The sequence below is a fragment of the Aythya fuligula genome, chromosome 26 (genome assembly GCF_009819795.1).
Source record: "Aythya fuligula isolate bAytFul2 chromosome 26, bAytFul2.pri, whole genome shotgun sequence".
NCBI classification, from domain to species: domain Eukaryota; kingdom Metazoa; phylum Chordata; class Aves; order Anseriformes; family Anatidae; genus Aythya; species Aythya fuligula.
In genome coordinates this window covers 3,469,259-3,492,549 of record NC_045584.1, presented here as the reverse complement: position 1 = coordinate 3,492,549, position 23,291 = coordinate 3,469,259, and the positions used below count along the sequence as shown (strand labels likewise).

Here is a 23,291-nt window from a genome sequence, read left to right as displayed (position 1 = left end):
GGGAGGAAACTGGCAAGAAGGTAAATGCCTTGTTTCACATTTCACTGATATCTAGAGACTCTCTCTGCAAGGGCCTGTGAGCAGCCTCAGCTAGCTGGCTGCAAGGAGTGCAATACAACACCATGTCACAGTCACCGGCTCAGTGAAGCATGTTTGGAGATGAACACCTGAATCACTGCATTTTCACTGGACTGAGATCAACCCAAGGACGATGTGCATCAGCATTCTGTTGACTGCAGACCTAGACCTGTGAAGGTAGAAGAGGAGGAATGCATACTCAGGAGTGGTGTTGCTTGGCTTACATGTACTCAAGGTCCTAGGGCAGTTCTACAAATAGACTTTCAGCTCACAGTGGCACAACAGATCCGGGTCTGTCCAGGCAGACAGGGTCCACACGCTATGTGTGTGGTGTGGCTGGGAGTTGAAGCAGGGTGCTGTCATGCTCCTCAAGAGCTCAGGAGACTAGAGAGAACCCAGGAGCTCCTGCAGGAAAGCTGAACATTTTCTCTGTATGTGTCAGGATGTAAATATAGGGTAGACAGGCTGAACTGGACTGATGTATTTTCATTTCCATTTCTCCCCCTTGTACTAACCATTGTCTCCTTTCCGATGAGGACTTACTCTAAAAGTTCACTGGAGAAAACAGATTTTTTAATCCCACATGAATAGATGAAGCAATTAATTCACCAAGCCTCTCTCCATCATCTTTGAAAAGTGCTGGCAGTGAGGTGAAGTCCCTGGTGACTGAAAAAAGGGAAACATCAGTCCCATTTTTAAAACGGGTAGAAAGGAGGACCTGGGGAACTACAGACCAGTGAGCCTCACCTCTGTGCCTGGCAAGATCATGGTAAAGATCCTCCTGGAAGCAATGTCAAGGCACATGCAAGACAAAGAGGTGATCCAAGACAACCAGAATGGCTTCACCGAGGGCAAATCATGCCTGACCAATCTGGTGGCCTTCTGCGCTGGAGTGACTGCATCAGTTGACAAAGGAAGGCCGACTGATGTCATCTACCTGGACTTCTACAGAAGGCCTTTGACACGGTCCCACATGACATCCTGGTCTCCAAATTGGTGAGATATGGATTTGATGGGTAGACCATTCAGTGGATAAGGAGTTGGCTTGAAGGTCATACACAGAGAGTGGTGGTGAATGGCTCTATGTCCAGGAGGAGACCAGTGATGAGTGGTGTCTCTCAGGGATCTGTCCTGGGACCAGTACTGTTTAATATCTTTACCAATGACATAGTGGGATCGAGTGCACCCTCAGCAAGTTTGCAGATGACACCACGCTGTGTGGTGCAGCTGGTACAACAGAAGGAAGAGATGACATCCAAAGAGACCAGGAAAACCTTGAGAATTGGGCCCATGTGAAACTAATGAAGTTCAACAAGACCAAGTACAATATGCTGCACCTGGGCTGGGGCAATCCTGGACATGAGGACACAGTTGGAGAAGAAGTCACTGAGAGCAGCCCTGCAGAGAAGGACTTGAAGGTTCTGGTGGATGAAAAGCTCAACATGAGCCAGAAGTGTGCGCTTGCAGCCCAGAAGGCTAACTGCATCCTGGGCTGCATCAACAGAGGGGTGGGCAGCAGGTGGAGGGAGGTGATTGTGCTCCTCTGCTTTGTCCTTGTGAGGTGCCACCTGGAGTGCTGCATCCAGGTCTGGGGCCCCCAGCACAAGAAGGATGTGGGGCTATTAGAGGGGGTCCAGAGGAGCGACTCTTCTCATGAAGAAAGGCTGAGAGAGCTGGGGATGTTCAGCCTACAGAAAAAGAAGGCTCTGGGGTGACTTCATTGCAGCCTATCAGTACTTAAAGGGGACTTAAAAAAAGATGGAGAGGGACTCTTTGTTCTATCAGATAATGACATGATGAGGGGGAATGTTTTTAAACTAAAAGACGGGAGATTTATATTAGTTGTTATGAGAAAATTCTGCCTTCAGAGGATGGTGAGGCACTGGAACAGGTTGCCCAGAGAGGTTGTGGATGCCCCATCATTGGAGGTGTTCAAGACCGGGTTAGATGAGGCCCTGAGCAACCTGATCTAGTTGGTGGCATCCCTACGTATGGCAGGGGGGTTGGAACTGGATGATCTTTGAGGTCCCTTCCAACCCAAGCCATTCTATAATTCTATGATTTTACTACGCTGGAAACAGGGTGATTTACAAGTAGCAAATTTGAGTATATTTGAGACCTGGGGCAAATGTGCTTGGAGAGGAGAGTCCAGAGCTATTAAACCCCTATGCTACCCCCAGCACCTCCATGTCTGCACTAACCAACCATTCAACATCTCTCTTCTATGATGGAGAACACAGCATGGCAGTGTCAGCCTCCTGCTCCAACAGTGATGCACATTTCTACAACTGCTTCAAGTATTGGCTCTTTGTTGCTGTGTGTGCTTTGTGCCTCAGATGCCACAGCGAAGAACCCTCAGAGGAGGGTTGTACATGAAGCTCTATCTCAGGTTTCATCAGGCAAAGATTTTGACAGGAAACTGTAAAAATAGGACAGGAAAACTTAAAAAAGTTCTTTCTTTACTATTTCCTTTGAATGTGTTTTTTCAACAGTTGGAATGTCTGGCCTTATAAACTGCCCCAGCCAGATTTTTCTTTTTTTGCAGAACTCCAAAAAGTTTAACATCAAGAATATGACTGTGTTTGTATGAGGTAAGGAAATGACTAGGTGGAGAAAGTATTCCATGAAAACAGAGTCCTTCACAGAGACCCTCACACTCTCTGCACCAACCATCCATCCTCTCACCAAAGCTGTCATGGATGTACACAGCCTGAGAGGTTTAACAGATATTTAGGGTTACAATACATGCAGAAACCTGTAATCAGTGTACTAAAATCTGCTTTTACTACGACAGGAACAATTGCAGTATATTTGGTGGACTTGTATTCACTCCCTTCAATTTGTTTTTTGTCTGGTGGATTTTGCATGGTGTTCCCCTGGGTACTTTCTGTCCATGGTCTGTCTGTGAGTAGAGCATAATTTCCTCCATTTAGGCATTTAATTCGTAATTTATGAGCTCACCTGGCAGGTCCCTGAGAGCACAGCTGGGCTTCCCTGTGGGCTGTTCAAGGAATACCCGTACCAGGGAGAGCAGGCATTGTATGGGAATCTTTGGGGTAGAAGTCTGCATGTGAATCTGCCAGATTAGTGCCTTGCCTTGATTGCATCAGCTCTTGCTCACTCCCAGGGCTGTGCTGACTGCCTGCTTGTGTGCTTTCTGCCCCAAAAGCCCAGAAGGTTACAGACAAAAAGAATTGCAAGGCTTTGCTCCCCTGGCCTGGGGACCAAGTCTTTTGCTGACGGAAATCATGCAATGACATTAGAAAAATAGATATCAGGCTTGCTATCCACTATCCTTGCCCCCCTTTACTGGTTTGCTGAGCTTTTAGAAAGCAATGTGGAACTCTGCCAAAGCCTGGGGTATGTTATAGTGACCTCATCACAGTGAGTCTGTATCTCTCTGGGGATGACTTACAAGCCGCGTTTGTCCGTACTGTTTTAAGAAAAAGCCCTTCATTAAAAGCATTGTTTATTATGAGACGGAATTTGATTTTTAGCAAAGAAAATCTTTCCTTCCTTGCTGCTCTATTTATTTATTTTACAAAGAAGGAATTCACATGGCCCATGGCCTGTCTCATAAGGGGATTCCAGCTAAATAGTGTTAAAGAAACGACGGTCTAGAAGATGGAGTGAGAGCACAGAGGAGAGCTCTTCCATCGCTTTATGTTCCTTTTAGTGTGGAACCTGCAGAACTGCTTACACGAAAGGGTCAGGCATCTTTGTGTTTCTGGGATTATGGTTTTAAATAGCAATGAATGTAGTGTAATTGTTCCTGCTTTTGAATCTTTACCCAAGGATGTGAATTCCCATTCCAAGCATTTATTTACATGGCGACACCCTGCTGGGTAGATGGATGTGACAGAAGTGGGGAAGGCTATCCTTTTTCTTGTGAAAATTTTCAAGCAAAATCCTTTTCTTTTTTAGAAGTTCCGTGTCAAAAACTACCTTTTAGTTTGTTTGTTTGTTTGTTTTCCCAGAGGGACAGTAAGGACAAGTTAAAAGAGAGCAAAAAGTTAATTTAAAATGTCTTCGTGTGTTTCCACAGCAAAGGAACAATTTCAACTGGTTATGAAGTTGTAAATATTCCAAGTTCAGATACTGTGTCAATTCAGCTATTATAAAAAGCAATCTGAAGTTGCATGTAAAGTTGTAATTAACATCTGAAAAATGCCCTTATTAATAGAAGTGTTGAGTTTGAGAGCTCCTTCAAAGAAATTAGACTGAGTTGCTGAAATTAACATTTCCCTATCAAAAAATGGCATTCAATTATGCCATATATCCCAGGGAAACATTCCCTACAAAAGATTTCCATTTTCTTCATTTAATATTAGGGAAACCTAGCAATAAAGAAGGTGCCTTGCAACTGTTCTACATAAATGTTTGATAGTCTCAGAGTGGTAATTTTAAATAGTCTGGATGGATTATTCTTTTTAATGAGATCAAGCTGCATTCCTGGCAAAAATTACAGTTGGCAGAATCGTGTGACATTCTTATTACCTCTTGCAGTAGGTGAGATTTATTCTGGCAAGGTGAACTTGGGTGAAATAATGTAGGCAAAGCCAGGGCAACATCCCTGATTAATGTAGCACCCTAGGTGCTGGAAGCAGGGATAGCTATGAGGCTTTGTGCTCTGGCTTGGCTGAATCGGGACTACTTGAATTATTTGCTCCACTCTGATGTTGGACTGTCCCAGACTTTCCAGCAAAAGTCCATGCAGCATGTTGGTGAAGACAGATGTCTGCAGCAACTGTAAAGTATTCCTCCACTTATGTCCTGGACACACTAATTAGAAAACCCGAAAAATGTTTAAAGGGATATTTGCAGGAAGCTGTTTGCAACAGGAATTGTGACTCAATGTAAGAGGGTGTGCAATGGCTTGGATCCCACTCCCCAAGGGTTTGGGGAGTGACCATTCATTAGCCAAAAGGGGTTCCTAGCGATTTCCATGACAACCAGCCAAACATGGAAATTGAGAATGAGGTCTGTTCTTGTTACACTTCCTCTTCTGAGCACATCTGGGGCCTGTATTGGCTTTGGGATTAGGCAGACGACTCATTGTAGCCCTGAACTGACTGCGACATCTGCAGAAGTCTGTAGTTGAGGTTAGCTGGTGTTTTAAAACCTTACTGTCCCAGTGGGGTAGGGGGAGGTGAGGGTTTGAAAACAAAGAGCATAGCAAGGAATCAGGTTTCTTGTGGTTAATGCAAACACTTTGATGCTGCAACTCTGATTCCTTGGTGTGGTTTGAAGTTTGAGCACTCTTTGCTGGCTGCCTGGGACAAGCATATGACCAGTAACCTAATCTAAGTCCACAGTGATAAGAAGCCTACAGACCAAGGGCACTGAGTATGGTCTACTTTGAAGTTAACAGAGCAAGCAAGAAAGAAAAATGAGTTGTGTAATGATGCAGTTGATTATAGATGTAGGAAGGAAAATTGATGTCTGTCCTATAATGAGTATTTACTGTTTACAAAACTATTTTTAGAGAGGATAATTGAGGCAGCAAGCTGGCCTGTTGTTTTTTAAATGTACAACTGATTGTTGAAGGACTAGATAGCATAGTCCTGCTGTATTAAAAATCTCTTCTGTAGAGTTGGAAACACTCTGATTGAATTTTTTCTTCCTAAAATAAGGCCTGATGTATATATTGTAATCTCTTTAATGAGAGCTACCTGCAGATGGAAAGACGGAAATCACCTATATTCTACCACTGGACACTGTAATTGTAAGGCTGAGTGAGAATGAAAGAGGAAACAGGAATAAATCCCAGCTTTCAATGAGGAAGGCACTTCTTCTCTGCTTTTATAAGAAATCCAGCAGGAAAGACCCAACTTCCAAAGGACAACAACCTGCAACAAAGTTCCTGGAAGATGGGATCCTCTATGTAGACTGTAACAAGTCTTCAAGCATCTTCTAAGCACACATATTTCTTTTAAAAAAAAAAAAAAAAAGATTGTTGCCTCATTAAATATTTAATAATTTGACCCATTAAAATTAGCAACAGATGGGAACTGGAATGCAGGCAGACTTTCTGGACTCCAGACTGCAATTTCCTTAGCTTCATTCCATCCAAGAAAGTAATTTACATATGGAAATCTATTTTTGTCAATTATTTGTTTAAAATTGAGTGTTGTGCTTACAATTGCACTTTCATTATCAGTCTCAAGGAAGTGTTGCTGCAGTGCATCCAGCCATGCTTCAGCAAGATGATGTGGGAGGTGCAAGTTCATCTCCGCCTTCTGTAGAGTGCTGTTACATCTCAATTTTGTTATACATGTATGTGATCTGACTTTCTAAGTCAAATAGAACCCTTCATAGATAAGTACCACAATTACATCAGACATTTAATTTTAAATTTAAAGTTTTAAAATAGTTCACCTGTATGGTTATTGAGAGATCTCCTTGGTCTCAATGTTAAAAAATTGAGCAAGAGCCTTTCAGTTTTATAAGAAAAAGACAGTGGGTGAGAGAACAACTCAAAATATGTTGATTTGTTTTCTAGGAATAAACTAGAACAAACTAAAGCATTAAACTTGGCATGGCAGGAGAAGTTAATGAGAACCATGTGCTTTGGTATCTCATTAAAACTTTGGTCAAAAACCAAACTATGACTATTTGGTAACTTACCATTGCAAACACAATACACATGTCTGTTCTGATTTCCAAACAAATGCATTTTTATGAGCTACTGTCAGCTTTATACCTACGTAACTTCAAAATCATTGCCCTCTTTTTCTCAAATCCATCCTGTCGCTTACTTCTCAGTGACATCCACAGACCAACCTTCTTTTGAGACTTTCATCAGCATTAAATTTTAAGTATGACTGTGTTTTCAGCTGCTCAAAAATGCAAATAAGAGGGAACATAAAGCTGGAATTAAGGAATTGTGGGTTCTTTCCCAGAGTTAGAGGAGGATTTGTTGTGTGCTTTGCTATATAGCTAATGCTTACCCTGATTCCAGGTGGAACAATTGTAATACAGATGTAGCTCACCCAGACTTTGCTCAGCACAGACGACACGAGTGAGGAAGATATATAAACACAGGCATTCTCATCCTAAAGCTTATAGTAATTTCCAGCATTTCCAGATGATCTTTTATAGCCCAGGATAAAAGCACTCTGTCATGGTTTCATGCAAATGGAGGTCTGATAATGTGGCTGTACCGGTGGGAGAAAGTTTCCTGTCTCAAAGCATCAACTCAGTGGTTTTCCTTGGTTTTTGCTTTTTGCACATCTGTGTCAGTATTTAAGAAGAAGGCAACCAATTGCAGAGATCATGTGTGGAAAGGCTTGTATCTGACAGCTTGCAGGCCAAGAATGAGCTTTCCTTTGTTGTGTGTCTATGTTTTACTAACGCATTTCTGGAAATAGAATTATTAGTCAGTAGATGTGTGTGCCACTACTGCTCATGGCTCGTGATTTAGCTATCACCACTTTCCACACAACTTTTTGTTACTTCACGTGACAAATTCAAACGTTTCACTGCAAAAACATCTCTGAGCTAATCTGAACACTGATGCTTGATGATAATTTGTATTTCAACACAGTGTAGGGACTCAACAAGGAAACCAACATCTTGAAACAAGCTCTTTTTTATAAATTTTGTTGACCTGGAGGTATGAGGCTTACATTTGCTGAGTATGGCAATGTGGCACTGGAGTTCCCTGTTATGGGGATGAAAGGAGGTCCTCAGGGACTGAAATGTTGTACTTTGCCCATATGTTCATGTTATGTGGATTGTCAGGCCCTAAGACTGTTCATGAGATGCTTTTACCATGCCGTCTCCATATACATCTTTCCCCTTAACTAATATGAAGTTCAATTGCTTCATTGATGACAGCCATCCACAGAACAGGTGAACATGCAGCCCTGAAATCTCCCTTTGCCTGACTTTGTGTTTTGAGTTCATTCTGTGGCAAGTGCTTAAAGACCACTGACTCAGAGCATGAAATAGCTCTAGTTCGTGGGATGAATCTGAGGTGGATAAGGAAGAGCTGTCTTGGAGAACCTCTAGACAATCACATGAAACATGTATCTGAAAGGCAGCTATTAATTCCAGTACTTGTCTCCAGCTTCATTTTAAATTTTTCTTCTTCCCATGCTTGCATATTTTTTTTCCAGAACTTGTTGACTCTGCACTTAAATGGCTGTGCTGGTGGGATGGGGAATAGACACGGTGTTAGACAAAGGACCTTGTGCTTGTTTCTTAATCTAACCTGTGGTTATTTTTATTCTCCCTCAGATTATCGTACCGGTCCCTGCTTTAGCCAAGTAAATAACCAGATGTGCCAGGGCCAGCTCAGTGGGATCGTCTGTACCAAGACCATGTGTTGTGCCACCATTGGACGGGCCTGGGGTCACCCATGTGAGATGTGCCCTGCCCAGCCTCATCCCTGCCGCCGAGGTTTCATTCCCAACATTCGCACTGGAGCCTGCCAAGGTAAATGCCATGAATATGTAAGATGATGTTTCCTTATCCATTCTGATGTGTGCTGAAAGCACAAGTGAGTGATAACTGACAGGAGTCCCAATATAGAGAAAGCAGTCTGTGTAAACTTTGCTAAAACCACAGTTATGTCAAAACCATCACCACAGACCTTATGTCTCCCATGTGACATACACTTCAGTAATATGCATTATAAGTGACAAAAAGTGTTCTGTGGACAGAACCAAGGTAAGGGCATTGAAGAATGACATTTTCTTACTCATTTCTGGAGGCCAAAGTTTGGTCTCTTTAGTTAAGGCTGTGATGCAGGGGAGAGCAATGTTTGTGCCACAGGCAACATGTTCCAGCTTTACCAGCAGTGCCCTGGGTCCCTGCTTCTCCCTTGGTTTGTAGTTGAGAGCAGGTAGAAATATTTTCAGCTGGAAACATTCCATGAGGTCAGACTGTTTCAGGTGAGTGTACTGTTAAGTTTCCAGAGGAAGCATTTGAAATTATTTGAATAAAAGTGGGTGCTTCAAGTACAGCTTTATCATTTGATTCCGTTTCCTCTGACATAATACCTACTCTCCATGTTCATTTTACATCCACAAGACTTGTAAAATTTGTAATATTTAATGTAATTAATATCTACATATATATTTGTTTTTCTAATATGTTATAATGTTTGTATTAAGACATTCATACATGTATATCCCAAACAAAACTCTTAGGGATTTCCATTCTGAGGTAGTTTCAATGTATGGATTTCCCCAGTAATTTTCAGTGTATAAGGCAGTTAAAATAAAATCCAGATTTTTTTCATGTGGACCTATAGTTCAATGTTCTGATCAACTCTTCTTCACACAGTGGTTTGATGGTTTGGTTCAGTGAATATTTTCTCTGCTCAACTCTGCATTTCTAAAATCATGTTAGCTCAGTTAAAGATTCTGGCCTTGCTATGGTTCTCAGGCGACATCCTCCATCCTGCAAGACGTAATATATCAGGCTAATGTTTCTCCAGGCTTAAAACTAAGTTATCATTTGAGCCTTCCATAGGCCCTCATTCTGTGGCACTGCTGTTTTTACTGTCCCAGTACTGGTGCATGATTAGCTCTTATATCAGCAGGCTAGTTCTCGGTAAATTTTAATATTTCTATCAATATTTTTTATAAATGTTAATATGTCCTTTGAGATTACACAAACAAAATATGCATAAATCACATGCTTAAAGGTTGCATTCGGTGTCCAGGACAGTCAGGCAAAAATAGCAGAATGGTCCACTGAGCTCCAACCAGCAAATCCTGTTGGCAGCCTTTCTATAACCGTGTTTCTCCTCCCCACTGGTGGGTTGCAGAGATTTCCATGTAGAGTTGCATGAATTCCCTTCTGCATCTTCAACTAATTTGAGCCTTTACCTGTTATGACCAAAAGCCAACATAACAACCCAAATCCTGCATTAGCCAGTGTCTGTAGGATAAACCTTGAAATGCTGAGGAGAATTTTCTTGCTGTCTATTGTAATCTGCATTTCATGTAATTTAAACAATACTATACTTTTCTCTGCTTTCTTGTTTCTGTAGATAAGCCAACAATAACTTTAAGTCCATTTATGTCCTTCACCTTATCTCTAATGTAATCCAATGAGTAATTGCATTAAAAATGTAAATCCACCTACTTGGAGCAAAGCTTCATATTTCTCGTAGCACTACCTATTCTTCACCATGCTGGGATGAACCTTCATCTGTTGCAGTGGCTGTACTTTCTAATGTCTTTGCTTTTTTCCCCATAGATGTGGATGAATGTCAAGCCATTCCTGGCCTCTGTCAGGGAGGTAACTGCATCAACACAGTCGGTTCTTATGAGTGCAAATGCCCTGCAGGACACAAGCAGAGTGAGACCAGCCACAGATGCGAAGGTAAGACTGCAGACATCCATCTGTACAGCTTCACCAGACTGCTTAGCACTGGGTTCCCAGGTATGCTCTGAGAACACAAGGGCATTTAAAAACCTGGGAATGATCATTCTGTGATTCTATGAATCTCTCTGTATTAAGGGCATCTCCAAGGCTGGCAAAGTAGAGATATGAGAAAGCCCCCAAGCCAACCCTAATTTCCAAGTAGGAGAGGGCACTGCAAGCACCTAGGCGTGTTAGTGAAAGCACTGCAATATGAATTTCTGATCTGCTTATCCGCTTCCCAGAGTTCAAGGCAAGAAAATGAGGAATGGATCTTGCCTGTTCTTCTCTTAAACTCATAAGTGTTTTTTGTTTTTTTTAAATGTTTTGTTCTGTTTTGATTTCCGTGGGTGTTTTAAAGATATTTTAATGCCAACACAAGACCAATTGAACAGGAGGGATCTCTGGAGGCCTCTAGTTCAACCTCCTACTTAGACCACAGCTAGGTTCAAAGCTAGGTCAGGTGCTCAGTGCCTTTTCTGATGGATTTTTGAACACTTAAGGCTTGTCTGTTTAGGGTTCTTGACTCAGGGTTGCACCATTCTCATGGTGAATAACATTATCCTTATATTCAATTGATATTTATCTTTTTGCAGTTTGCAGCTTGTTGCCTCTAATTCAATAGAGTAACCAGAAGGAGGGCAAAGTGGGTAGAGCCTGACTAGCTCAGATGGTGATGGAACAAAGCAACCAGAAATAGCATCAATGCATGGCAGAAGACCTGATTCCAGAAGATGAGGGTGTGGAACAAGTAAATGCAATTTTAAATGCAATTTTGTTTCACTGACTAGGTGTCATTATTCCAAACTGACATCTTGGCCAGGATCTGAAATTTGTCCTTAAATACAAATGAAAATTTGTTACCATAGACATGAATTGCCAATCAGAAGCATGGCTGTGAATCCCTCCTTTTAGCCAGGGAACCTGATACTGTCCCAGCCCCATAGCAGAAGCATACCACCTCAGGGATGTCTGCCAAAATCTTCAGTCTTCCTGGTTGCTTTGTGGGATGCACCTTGCACCTTTCATCTTCAAGTGAGTTGCAGACGGGAATGATATTTTCATCATCTATCTCTCTTGGACATGGCACAGTGTTTCAGTTTGTGCTTGTGGTTTGGGATGCTCTAACACATTACTGCCTTAGCAGTAGCTAGGGAGATGCTGCAGCACGGAGCAAAGCAGAGGGGAATGCAGCTCGTGTCTTCTCAGCATCAGCCTTGCCCTTGAGCTGTGGGGAGCTTGAGGAGCACAGCCAACTTTCAAATTCTCTGTCAACTTATGGAGGGGAATGTCACTGAAACTACTGTCTGCCTCTTCTTCAGCACAGAAGGTGGAGGAATTTAATTTGTGGTAGTTAAGGCAGAACTCTACCTGGAAGCCCCTGGAACTACTGTTTGCTCTGTGACTTAAGATAAATTATCCACTATGTATCTGAATTCAGAACTCACCCAGAAGCAGGGTCTTAGACACCTGTTCTATGCCGTAAAACACAATTCCATGGTAAAATGTGGAGTGCAGACTAGGATTACGTACAGTCAATATGTTATCACAGTGCCACCAATCTGGCACTCATGCTATTTTGATAGCTTGACTCCAGTTCCTTAAGGTCCAGTCGCAGCAGCTCCACTACCACAATTTAGAATGTCCCTGAGAGTTGTGCAGACCCCTGCAGGAAGGACACACGGCCCCCACGCATTTTGCAGCTGCTCTTATGCCTTGCCAGGCAGGCTGCACTACTCAGAAGTGGAGGAATAAACATTGTTGTATCTTTCCAAACATCTGATAAATGAAAATGGGTGCAAGCTGGAACATAGGAGGTTCTGCTTAAAGAAGAGAGAAAACTTTTTTTACAGTGAGGGTGACGGAGCACTGGAACAGGCTGCCCAGGGGGGTTGTGGACTCTCCTTCTCTGGAGATATTCAAAACCCACCTGGACGTGTTTCTGTGTGACCTGATCCAGGTGTTCCTGCTCCAGCAGGGGGATTGGACTAGGTGATCTTTCAAGGTCTCTTCCAAGCCCTAAAGTCTGTGATTCCGTGAAAAGGAAAACAGCTGTTCCTGCATCAGTTGTTAAAGCTCTTTCCCACATACCTTAATGAAAGTCTGCTGGCCCACGTATGCCATTTTCAGGATTAAATGTGTTCATTGTGCTTGTGTGACTGTGTCCCACCTAGATTAACTTCAGGAATTCCACTTGCCTTTCATTCCTCTCCAAGACTCTGTTGTAATGAAGAGAAGGGATGATGAATGCACTAGAATTCAGATGTTTAACCTGGAATTTGTTTCCAGGTGGCAAAGTTACTGACGGAACTGTAGGCAACTATTAGAAGCAGTCAGTATGACAAAAAGCCATCTCCATGACACTGTGTATTTGCATCATACCTTACCCTATGGGGCTTCTCTTAAGAATCTCTTCTCAGGGATAAAAACATCACACTACTTCCCAGTGACCATTCACATATGCCCACTCTCCTCCAAACCAGACATTTTCTTGGCTGGTATAATCCTAGTGGTGTCTTTGTCAATGTGTGCCGTGTGACCTGGGTATAGCCCTTCAGAAAAACTTTTCCGAAGTCAGACACCAGCTCAGAGGCTAATCTTCTGGTGGGGGTTGAAAACTCCTTTTTTTTTTTTTTTTTTGCTGAGAAAACATCTGTTTCAGTGCGTCTTCACTGGCAGGATGCCATGAGACTTTACAAAGTTTGAACAGAAGGGTTCCTTGCAGTGCTCCAGCACCCAAGGACTTGGAAACAGGAGAATCCAAAACAGCCATTTAACACAAATCTCAGGCTATAAACCAGTTCCCCATGTCAAATTATGTCCCGTGCAATTTGGCTAGCCAATGGGCAAAGGTTGAACTGTACTAGAACCACACACCCAACCTCAGGGTGCAAAAAATTGTTCTTGCATTTGTTTGCCTCACCCATGCTGGCTGGGGACCAGAGAAAGCACATATGATATCAGTTTAGCTGGAATCTTCTATACACCAAGATTAAAAACAATCCATTGTCTGAATCTGTCATCCAGATGCAAGGGGCCTCTGCGTGGGTCCTCACTTCCCAGAAAGCCTACAAAAACAGCTCAATGCAGCCATAAACAGCTTCCTTTCACTCTCCTTCCTGGCTGGCCATAAAAAGAGATGTCTCCAGCATCTACTGTATCCACTCCATAGCTTATCTCACCTCAGTTGCTAAGAAGACCACCAAAAGAGGGTGCTTGCCTTTAGTTTAACTTATTGACCTAGGGGTCTTTCTGTGAGAGCGACTTAAATATGAGGGATGCTCTAAGCTGGAAGAGTTGTGGTTGTTTTTGAGGGCTCATTTCCCAGGCATGAATCACCAACATGCCCCCACCATGAAGTCAGAAGGAAAAGGGGATACCGTCATCTGGACTATCACTGCTCCCCTCTGGGACATGTACTCCATATATTCCAGGGGAATAAAGAACCAGCATTTTGTCAGGGGTTCATCTGATGCTAACACTTTATGAAGTGTTATTCAGAACATAAAGGAACAGCACAAAGCTATGCCAGGGGAGGTTCACACTAGATATAAGGAAAAAGTTATTCACTGTGAGGGTGGTCAAACACTAGAAGTGGCTTCCCAGAGAGGGAGCTGATGGCCCATGCCTGCCAGTGTTCAAGAGGCATTTGGACAACACCTTCAATAATATGCTTTAACTTTTGGTTAGTCCTGAAATGATCAATTGGACTACATGATCTCTGAAGGTCCTTTCCAACTTAGGAGCTAAGAGGAGCTAAGCCTTGTCTCAGAGAGTTTGCTGCATGCTTTGATAAGTCAGGAGTGAACTGCTTGGTATAGCAGATAAGCACCTAATTCCTGACCTCCTGAAATGTCTGTACTGCCAAAGTCACTGTAACAGTCTAAACTACAGTGGAACAGGGATTTTTAATCAAAATAATGACCACAACCATAAGAGGATATGGTTTTTTATCCAGGTGTGCTCCAAACCTAAAATCTCAACACTGTAGGAATTCCCTTTTTGAGTCTGTTTGCACTTATTTTGCAGCTGGTGAAAATAGTGAATTCTCAGCCTGCACTGAGACCATCTCTCTTGGGAAAAGTAAATGGTTTCCTCTTGTTTTCAGATGCCTCATTCAAGTCCAGCAACCAGGAAATATTAAAGCTAAATGAAAAGTCTGTGTTAAATTCTTCCCTAGTTCCCAGGAGCTTGTATTTTCTGCTTATAGGATTCTTCCCGGGGAGTGAAGTCAGCAGATGGGATTGTGTTTGAGCCAAAGGTCAGAGCCTGTGTCACTGTGTTTGCTGATAAATGATGTCTCCTTCATTAATGCAGCAGCATGTACCACTAATCTTCTTTGGGCTGTTTATCAGTGGGAATAAGCAGGAGTAGAAATAATATCATTAGCTTTCCATGGTGATACTTATCTTTTAACAGAAATGGCACATGAAATCAAGGCTTCATTTTCAGTTCCTGAATCCCTGAAGAGTAAAGATGCTGTTCTTATGCAAGACCTACTCTGCTGATAACAGAGTCCAGGTCAGGCCCTGATCTCCCAAGCATATCAGATGGTTACAGCTGGATACACTGGGTGAAATTTTGTCAGCCCCATAAGGAAAATTATGTCCTTGTTCTATCTGTTAAACATGAAAATGTGCACACAACATCAAGTTTGGATTTGAACTTATATGTTCTCCAAGTTCAGGGTTGCTTAGTTCCAGAGTTATTTCTACATCTCATCTCTAATGAATGTGACACTTTCAAATAGTGGCTTATTTTATGCCTTTGTTCATTGTATTCTGAGGGAACTCAAGGGATCAAGAGTTCTTGAGCCTGGGGCTGTACAACACATAATGAGAAATTTCTGGCACAGAGAGTCGCCTGCTCACTTTCTGAAAGATATAAGCAGTCTGTGAAACTCAGCGAGGAGGGGGAAAGGGGAGAGACAGGATCTGAGGATGGGGAAGGCTGCTCTCTTAACTGGTACTGAAGACAAGGCTGGCTTTGCAAAGGACAAAGGACTGCATTTATATTGTGTTTGTGTGAGACGATGAGCAAGGAGGACACAGGTCAGTTTACAATTAAATTGACAGATCCTAGGCTTGGTTTATGGAGGAACAGGGAAAAAGCAGGATCTGTGGAGGTTTGCAAGGGGACTGGAAATGTGTGAGTTCTGAAAGAGTGGCATGCTTAATATCAAGCTAACTTCTTAATACTTCTGGAATAAAGCATTGTTGAGGAGGACACAAGAAAGCACTCCTGACAGTAATGGTAATGAAGGAAGGAAACATCAAAACTGAAATCATCACATCTTCTTGATACAAAAAGTTTTATCAAGAAATCAGAGGGAAGCGGAGTTTGTTACAGAATCACAGAATTGTCTAGGTTGGAAGAGACCTCAAGATCATCGAGTCCAACCTCTGACCTAAAACTGAGTTACACTGAGTTACATTTTAAAGCAACCATTAAAATTATACTTAAGGGAACAGTTCTGTCACATGTTCTCAAGCATAGAATCACCGACTGAAAAAACTTTTTCTTTCATGATTTCAGTGGTTCTCTGCCAATAATTTCATCTCTTTTCTTAATAGCCTTTCCTGTATGGAATAACAAAATGCTATGCCAGCTCTATTATCAGTGAAGTATGTAGTACCAGTAACTCACCCAAGATGCTTTCCAGTGACCAAAAAGGAATAAATGTCTCATATCCAAATCTGTTCCAGAATGATAACATACAAGATACAATAAAGTACATAGAGAAATACCAGGCAAGGGGGTGAAAGGCATTGCATGCTTTGTGTAACAAGCTCTGTTTAAATCTATTCATGATAGACCCTTTTTGGTAGCCATCTGCATCTCCAGGAGACAGATTCTGCCAAGGAAGAACAGATCCTTTAATTACAAATCTCTCCTTTCCTTTTTTAACTCACCTCTTTCTATTTAGCACTTGTTTACTGACATGTTAGATGCCACTTATGTCCCTAAGGGCTAGTCTGCAGTAGACTTTTTGTCACCGACACACAAAATTCTGAATTTTCTGATGAAGACAAGGCTCTATTTTTTACTCTGTTGAATCTCATTCATGTTTCTAAATTGGAGGGAGTTTTCCTGCTTTTTTCGTGAGCAGAGACGGTAGGCTGGCCCATTTTCCTCCCGATGGAACATGATAGCCATTTTATTAGCGTGTTTTCAATTTTCTTACAAAATGTCTAGAAAAAGAGTTCATTGTTTGTATCCATTAAAAGCTCATTTCCATGGATTTGGTGTGGCTTGGAGGGTTCCATTACTCTCTTCTGTGGTTTCTTTGTGCTTTCTGGAAGGAAAGGTCTGAGAGTCCCGTGTGCTGCACGAGAGAGGGTTGATGAGGCGTGACCTCTGCTACGTGACACAGAGATGTTTTCTCCATCAGTTCCTGTTTTTCTAGCAGATGGAAAGGTTGGGGTTTCAGTCTGTGGGCACCCGTGTTGGATGGGCTTTGCAGGCTGCGACTCTCTCTGTTTCTGAAGTTCTGTAGCCTTTGGCTTCCAGCATCTTCAGTATTAAATGATCAGGCCAAGTCCAACCCAACGAAATGGAGATCAGGTCCAAAATCAACGTTTGCATTGAATTCTGCCATTGTCTGAAGAGCAGAGTGCACAGAATATTGCTTTAATTCTTAACAGATATTTGGAAAAGTCATGAAGTAGCCAGGTTGGAGTTGGAAGAATTCCTTACCTAGAACTGGCAGCTGGGTGTTAATGAGAGGTGTACATATGTGTCCCACGGCATCAAGCTCTCCAAGGACTTCAGCTTTGAATGAATCAAAACTATGAGGCACTTTAGAAAGAGAAAATAAAGAAGGCAGATGTGGTTGGGAAGAAGTGAAACAACAACAAAGCCCAGAGCTCAGTTTCTCAAAGTACAGGATGTGCAAGTAGTCTTGAGAAACGTTTGCTTTTTTTTTCTTCCTGCATATTGTCTTGCTCACACTGGTCTCTTCTGAGCTAGGATTTTAAATGAAGAAAAAAAAAATGTTACAGCTTGATTTAACTTTTTGAATTAACTCCATTTTTCCTTAAGAAAGGAATGTATTTGCTGTCACTCCTGCCCACTCCTCACATACACTTTTTCTTGGATGACTGACACTACCAATAGTGAGCTAATAAGATGCCTGCCTGTCAGCTGGCCTCCAGATCTCTGATACAACAAACTTCAAGAGAGCTATGCAGATGTTTTAAACAGCTATTTCTGATAGTACAACCAGCGTTTGCTTCATAAAAGTCTATCTCTTGGAGTGTTCTGCAAATTGTAACCAAACACAGGCCTGTAATTAAATGACAGGGTAGAGTGTAATGATAAAATCTCTTTCCCTGCAGGGGCCCAGGTGGGGGAAGTGTTTTCTGTAAATTTGCATTGCTGCCTTTCTAGGTTTCAGGTCATGTTTATCTGTTACGAGGACTCTGAGCATCAAAGAGCTAAAGGAACACTGCAAGGACAGAGGCAGTATCTGCTGTGTGTAAAAGGCAGCCAAAATTATGTTTATGATAGCATGATTTTGGAATTACTGAGAAAACAAATAAGAATGCATCTTCCCCTCTTGGTATATGGTGGACAACGGAAGCTGGGTCAGGTGACACAGGAGGACTACAGAGATGCTGTTTGTTATTGTAGGGAGAAAATTCATGTGGCCAAGGCTCAATTAGAGTTGAAACTCACCAGTACCGTGGGGCCAACAAAAAGGGCCTTTTTAAGTATGTTGTCAGGAGAAGGGAGACTAAAGATAACATTAGTCTGTTACTTGATGAGGATGATCACCACAAACCAGGGACTTTTAATGATTCTTTGCCCCTGCCTGTAACACTGATGATGGGCCCTGGGACCCCTGGAGACCTGATTAGAAGGGCCTTGACTGGGGAATGATAAACTTCCAGCCAACTCTGAGCTTGTTTGGGATTTTCTGTTCCAGATGAATGCACATATGTCTATAGATCCCAATGGGATTCATCCCAGGGTACCCAAAGAGCTGGCTGATATCATCGCAAGACCTCTCTCAATTGTTTTTCAAAGGTCTTGGAAATCTGGAAAGGCCCCAGTTGACTGGAAGCCAGCAAATGTTTTTCTAATTTTCAAGAGGGGTAAGAAAGAAGACCCTGGTATCAGGCCTGGTAGTCTCACTGCAGAGCCTGGTAAGATTATGGAAAAGATTATTCTGGCAGTTATTGAAAAAAAAAAAACAACACACTTGAAATACAACACAGTCATTAGTCACTGCCAAGATGGGTTCATGGAGGGAAAGTCCTGTGTAACTAACTTAATTTCCTATTATGACAAAGTTACCCATCCAGTTGACAGAGAGAAGCCAGTAATGTGATTTTTTTTTTAATGTATTTTAGCAAAGCTTTCAATACTGTCTCTTACAGTATCCTTTTGGACAAAATGTCCAGCATAAAGCTAGACAAATACATAATACAATGAGTGAACAACTGGCTGATGGGTAAGGCTCAAAGAGTTATAGTAAATAGGGTTTCATCAGGCTGCAGGTCAATCACTAATGGGGTTCCACAGGGATCCATTTTAAGGGAAGTTCTTTTCAATGTTTTTAGAAACAAAGTGATCTGGACACAGGACTCCATACTGTTTGCTGATGGTAGTCAATTAACAGGATCTGTTGACTCCCTTAAGTGTAGAGAGGTCTTAAAGAGAGATCTTGACAAATTAGAAGTCCGGGAAATCACCACTCATGTGAAGTTTTATATTTCTATGCATAAAATTAAGCCCAAGTGAATGGAGCAGGTTATAGAATCATAGAATATCTAAGTTGGAAGGGATGCACAAGTATCGAGTCCGGCTCCTGGGTTGGAGGACCACTCAAAAATCAGGCCATATGTCTGAGAGCGCTGTCCAAACACTTCTTGAACTCCGGCATGCTCAATGCCATGAATTTCCCTGGGGACCCTGCTCCAGTGCCCAACCACCCCCTTGGTGAAGAACCTTTCCTAACATCCAGCCTTCACCTTCCCTGATGCAGATTCCATCCGGTCCTGTTGCTGTCACCAGAGAGCTGAGCTCAGCACATGCCTCTCCACTGCCCTCATCAGGAAGCTGCAGGCCGCCATAAGGCCTCCTCTCAGCCTCCTCTTCTCCAGGCTGAACAAACCAAGTGACTTCAGCAGCTCCTCATGTGTCTTCCCTTCTAGAACTTCCCTTCACCATCTTCATAGCCCCCCTTTAGGTGCTCTCTAACAGTTTTATGTGCTGTTTTATAATGTGGTGCTCTCAATATGAGGCCACACTAGTGCAGTGTAGAGTGTCATGGATGTATTTCCCTGTCAGTGTCATGGATGTATTTCCCTGTCATCTTCACAGGTGCGAACAGCTTCATGAGGCATTAGTATCTGGTTTCTACGAACAGTCTAATGAAAAAGCTGACTCTACAGAACCATAATCCAATCCCTAATTGTTCAGGCACAGCTGGAGAATTGTGTGTAGAAACTCATTTTGACAGGGCCCAATGTAAGTCATTGGGATAGGATTATGTGCTTTCCCTTAGGATAAAAAACATGTTCTGCCTGAAGTTCCGGAGGGACTGATGGTTACTTGGCAGATTTTGGTGCATGGGGAGCAGGGAGATGTTTGCTTGGAGACAGAATTCCTCACAGGGACATCAGCTGCATTGGGAAGGAAACGTGGGGAAGAGAGACAGAGGGAAGAATCTGGCTCTGCAGTGAGATGTGGATGCGAAAAGCTCCTGTCGGAGCTTCTTCAGCATCCGGGCTCAGGTAGCCAGGCCTTTGGCAATGGGGCTAGTCTTTGTGTTCATTTTGTGGTGGAGGTATGCTGTTATCTCCACACTAGGCAGATCACACTGTAAGTTCAAATGGTAAAAGCTGCAACATTGGTGTGGTTTTCTCTGAATTTCAGTGCTTTGGTAATCTTTCCGCAATCATTACCATATGTTTGGGCACTGAGGCTGCCTGGCCTCTCTGAGGCCTGAGCATAGCTGTTGTGCTTTGACAAAATCTTACTATAATGTCCTTATTTTCCATGGTGTCATGGTTTAAACCAGTAGGCAGCAAAGCCCCACATAATCATTTGCTCACCCTTTCCCAGGGCAATGGGGAAGAGTATCAAAAAGGTAAAAATGCAAGAACTTGTGGGTTGAGATAAGAACAGTTTACTAGTTAAAACGAAAGCTGTGCATGCAAGCAAAGCAAAACAAGGAGTTAATTCACTATTTCCCATCAGTAGGTAGATGTTCAGCCACTTCCAGGAAAGAAGGAAGTTGTATCACACACTGTATTCTGTCTTACTGTTAGTACACAGGTCTAGTACACACATTTGTCTTAAAATTCAACCAAATCCCTCCTGTATGGAAAAATTCTGTGAATATTGTAGGTGTCCAGTGCTTTTTAAAAACATGATGTTTTCAGAAGCATCTCTGCCTTCAGAACAGCTGTTCAGGCACTTACACAGATGTGTTTCTGTCCTAAAGCTTCCTTTGTGCTCCAGAGAGCTGAACATTTTAGATCAACCTACCTAAAGACCTCTGTTGTCAGTGGAGATAGGTAGATGCCTTCATGAAGCCTTCTGAATTACTCTTTTGGAGAGTCTTGTTTTCTCTACCAATCCACTGCTAGGAGTCCACTAAGAGTTTCAATCATCCCATAACAGTCCTTAACACCAGCAGCTGGCCTGTGTGTTCCCAACTCTGGTCCTGGATCGATACCACAGGTAGGAAAGGAGATGGTTTGCAAAGAAACATAATCACTGTTGGTTTGTTCTTTTCTAGATGTGGATGAGTGTGGAGCAGTCTCCAGCGTGTGTGATGGTGGTGAGTGTACCAACACAGCAGGCAGCTACGTGTGCACATGTCCGCGTGGTTTCATGACAAGCCCGGATGGATCCCGCTGCATTGGTAAGACGCTTGATAGCTCTCACAACCACTGACGTAGAGAGAGGTTACACTGAAATCCAGAACTCACATCATGATAGCTATTTGAAAATCATCTCAGAAAGTTATCGTTCATGCAATAGCTGTAAAATGCTGGTTTTCATGTGCTGTCCTTTCATGTGCTGCTACAGTCCAGCCTGGTCACAGGTTTTGATGCTCTCCTCCTTGGCTGCTGTGGACCAGGGCTTTCCCCATCTCCAAGTCACAGAGAATAACTTGGGCTGCAGATGCCTTAGTGCTTGAAGTGTTTCACAAGAGGCTGCTTAGGGACACTAAGAGGACTGAGATAGAAGGTGTCTGGCTAGGGTACTGGTCTGCTTGAAGAAGAACCCTTGTGCTCCTATCCTATCACTTTAACTGCGTTAAATGTCAGACAGACAGAGATATCAGCAGTCCCCCTGTGACTGAATTGCAGGCACAGTGTATGCCACAGTGTGAAGGTCCAAGGAGAAGTCTGTAAGCTCTCCTGAATCAGAGGAGCCCAGTTACAGGAACACCCTGCAGCTGCACATTCATCCACTTGCTTTGCAGAGGTGAAGGAGCAGGAAAGCTCACTCCAAATGTTTGCACAACCAATGCAAATAAATGGTGACTTTTGTCATCTCCTCCTTCTTCCTGTTTAGACTACAGGTAATGGCTCATAAATCTCTACTGCCCCAAGCTAATAAGCAGTTGGACTGTGGACTCAATTGGCCTCATTTCACTGCACTGAACTCAACCTTTCAGGACTGAGTTGCTTTGCACTGAGCGGGCTGTCTGGTTTCCCTCTGTAGTCACTGGAAAGAAAGAGGTGCTTCCCAAACATGGCACAGGGCACTGTAGACACCAATTCCTGCACACATGCTGAGCCTGCAGGCTTACAAGGCTGCTGTGTAAGCTCTTACACACTACCTTGTAGCCCACCTTCCTCCCACAATATCCAATTTCTGGCAACAAAATGACTTCCAGGCCCATAAGGAAATCACAGTCTTGCAGACTGCATGAAGGGCTCGGTTGTGGACAGTGTGTGCCACTTAACAGGCTCAAACATACCTGTTCACTCTTAGTTTGGCTCAAGATGCCTGTATTTCAAAGCTTTCCAGAATTGGCTCAAGTCCAGGCAAGCTTTCCCCAGACTTATGAGCTGTTTTGCCTCCAGACTACAGAGCCTGGAGTGAATCTTGCATGTTTAACAGATCAAAATTCTTTTCCAAGTCTTGTAAATATTTGATGGTCCATTTCTCTTTGAAACGGACAACAGTATCTATGATAAATAGATCAGATCTCTACTTACTTGCTTTCAGCAGGAGCAGTTACTTTAGTCAAAATGAACCCCAGGGTTTGTCTTTCTGTTCAGAAACTTAATTTGCCTTTAGAAACGCAAGGATGCAAGGATCTGTAAAGAGGAACTGTTACAGGAAAGGCAAGGATCTTTGGCAAGGATCATTGTTAGTGCAATGGAAAATGTCAGGCACAGTTTTTTGTGGAAAGTCCTGGAAATTAATAAAGAAAATAAATAAATATAAAAATCCAAGCTCTTTTATATCCCTAGAACCTGGAATAAAAATTAATCATGTTCCAGTTCCAGAAAGAAAATGTTATAAAGTATAACATACGTTTCACCTTGTTTGGGCACCTGGTAGGTTTTAAAAAGAATGAAATTCTTTTCCGCCCTGTTTCCCAGGCCCTTCCATAAGCCTTGAGGGTGTGATGGCTGTCTTATGAGTCATATGGACATTTCTCTACTTTCCTTGAAACCAAATGTTTCAAGTAAAGAGAACTAAATAAAATTAGAAAGACCAAATTTAAAAATAGTCCAAAGCTTAGTTAGCTACAGTGGACTATGACTGGATCTAAACTCAATACATCATGCTCTAGCCATTTCCCTGAGCTAATAAATGCTGCTAGCGTGCTGTCATATTTTGGGACGAACAATATTTTATCT

The 23,291-nt window shown here is 42.5% G+C and overlaps 1 protein-coding gene across 2 annotated transcripts in view; it reads left to right on the top strand.

Annotated features, from left to right (window-relative positions):
• Positions 1 to 23,291, top strand: part of FBN3 (fibrillin 3) — a 115,618-nt gene that overhangs the window by 42,911 nt on the left and 49,416 nt on the right. Inside the window, exons 6-8 of one of the 2 annotated variants that reach the window (XM_032203657.1) lie at positions 8,320 to 8,517; positions 10,291 to 10,416; positions 21,206 to 21,331. In XM_032203657.1, coding sequence (XP_032059548.1) covers positions 8,320 to 8,517; positions 10,291 to 10,416; positions 21,206 to 21,331 — 450 coding nt within the window. Of the gene's footprint in view, positions 1 to 8,319; positions 8,518 to 10,290; positions 10,417 to 15,382; positions 15,507 to 21,205; positions 21,332 to 23,291 lie in introns of those variants that run through there. The other variant, XM_032203658.1, reaches the window with a different exon arrangement.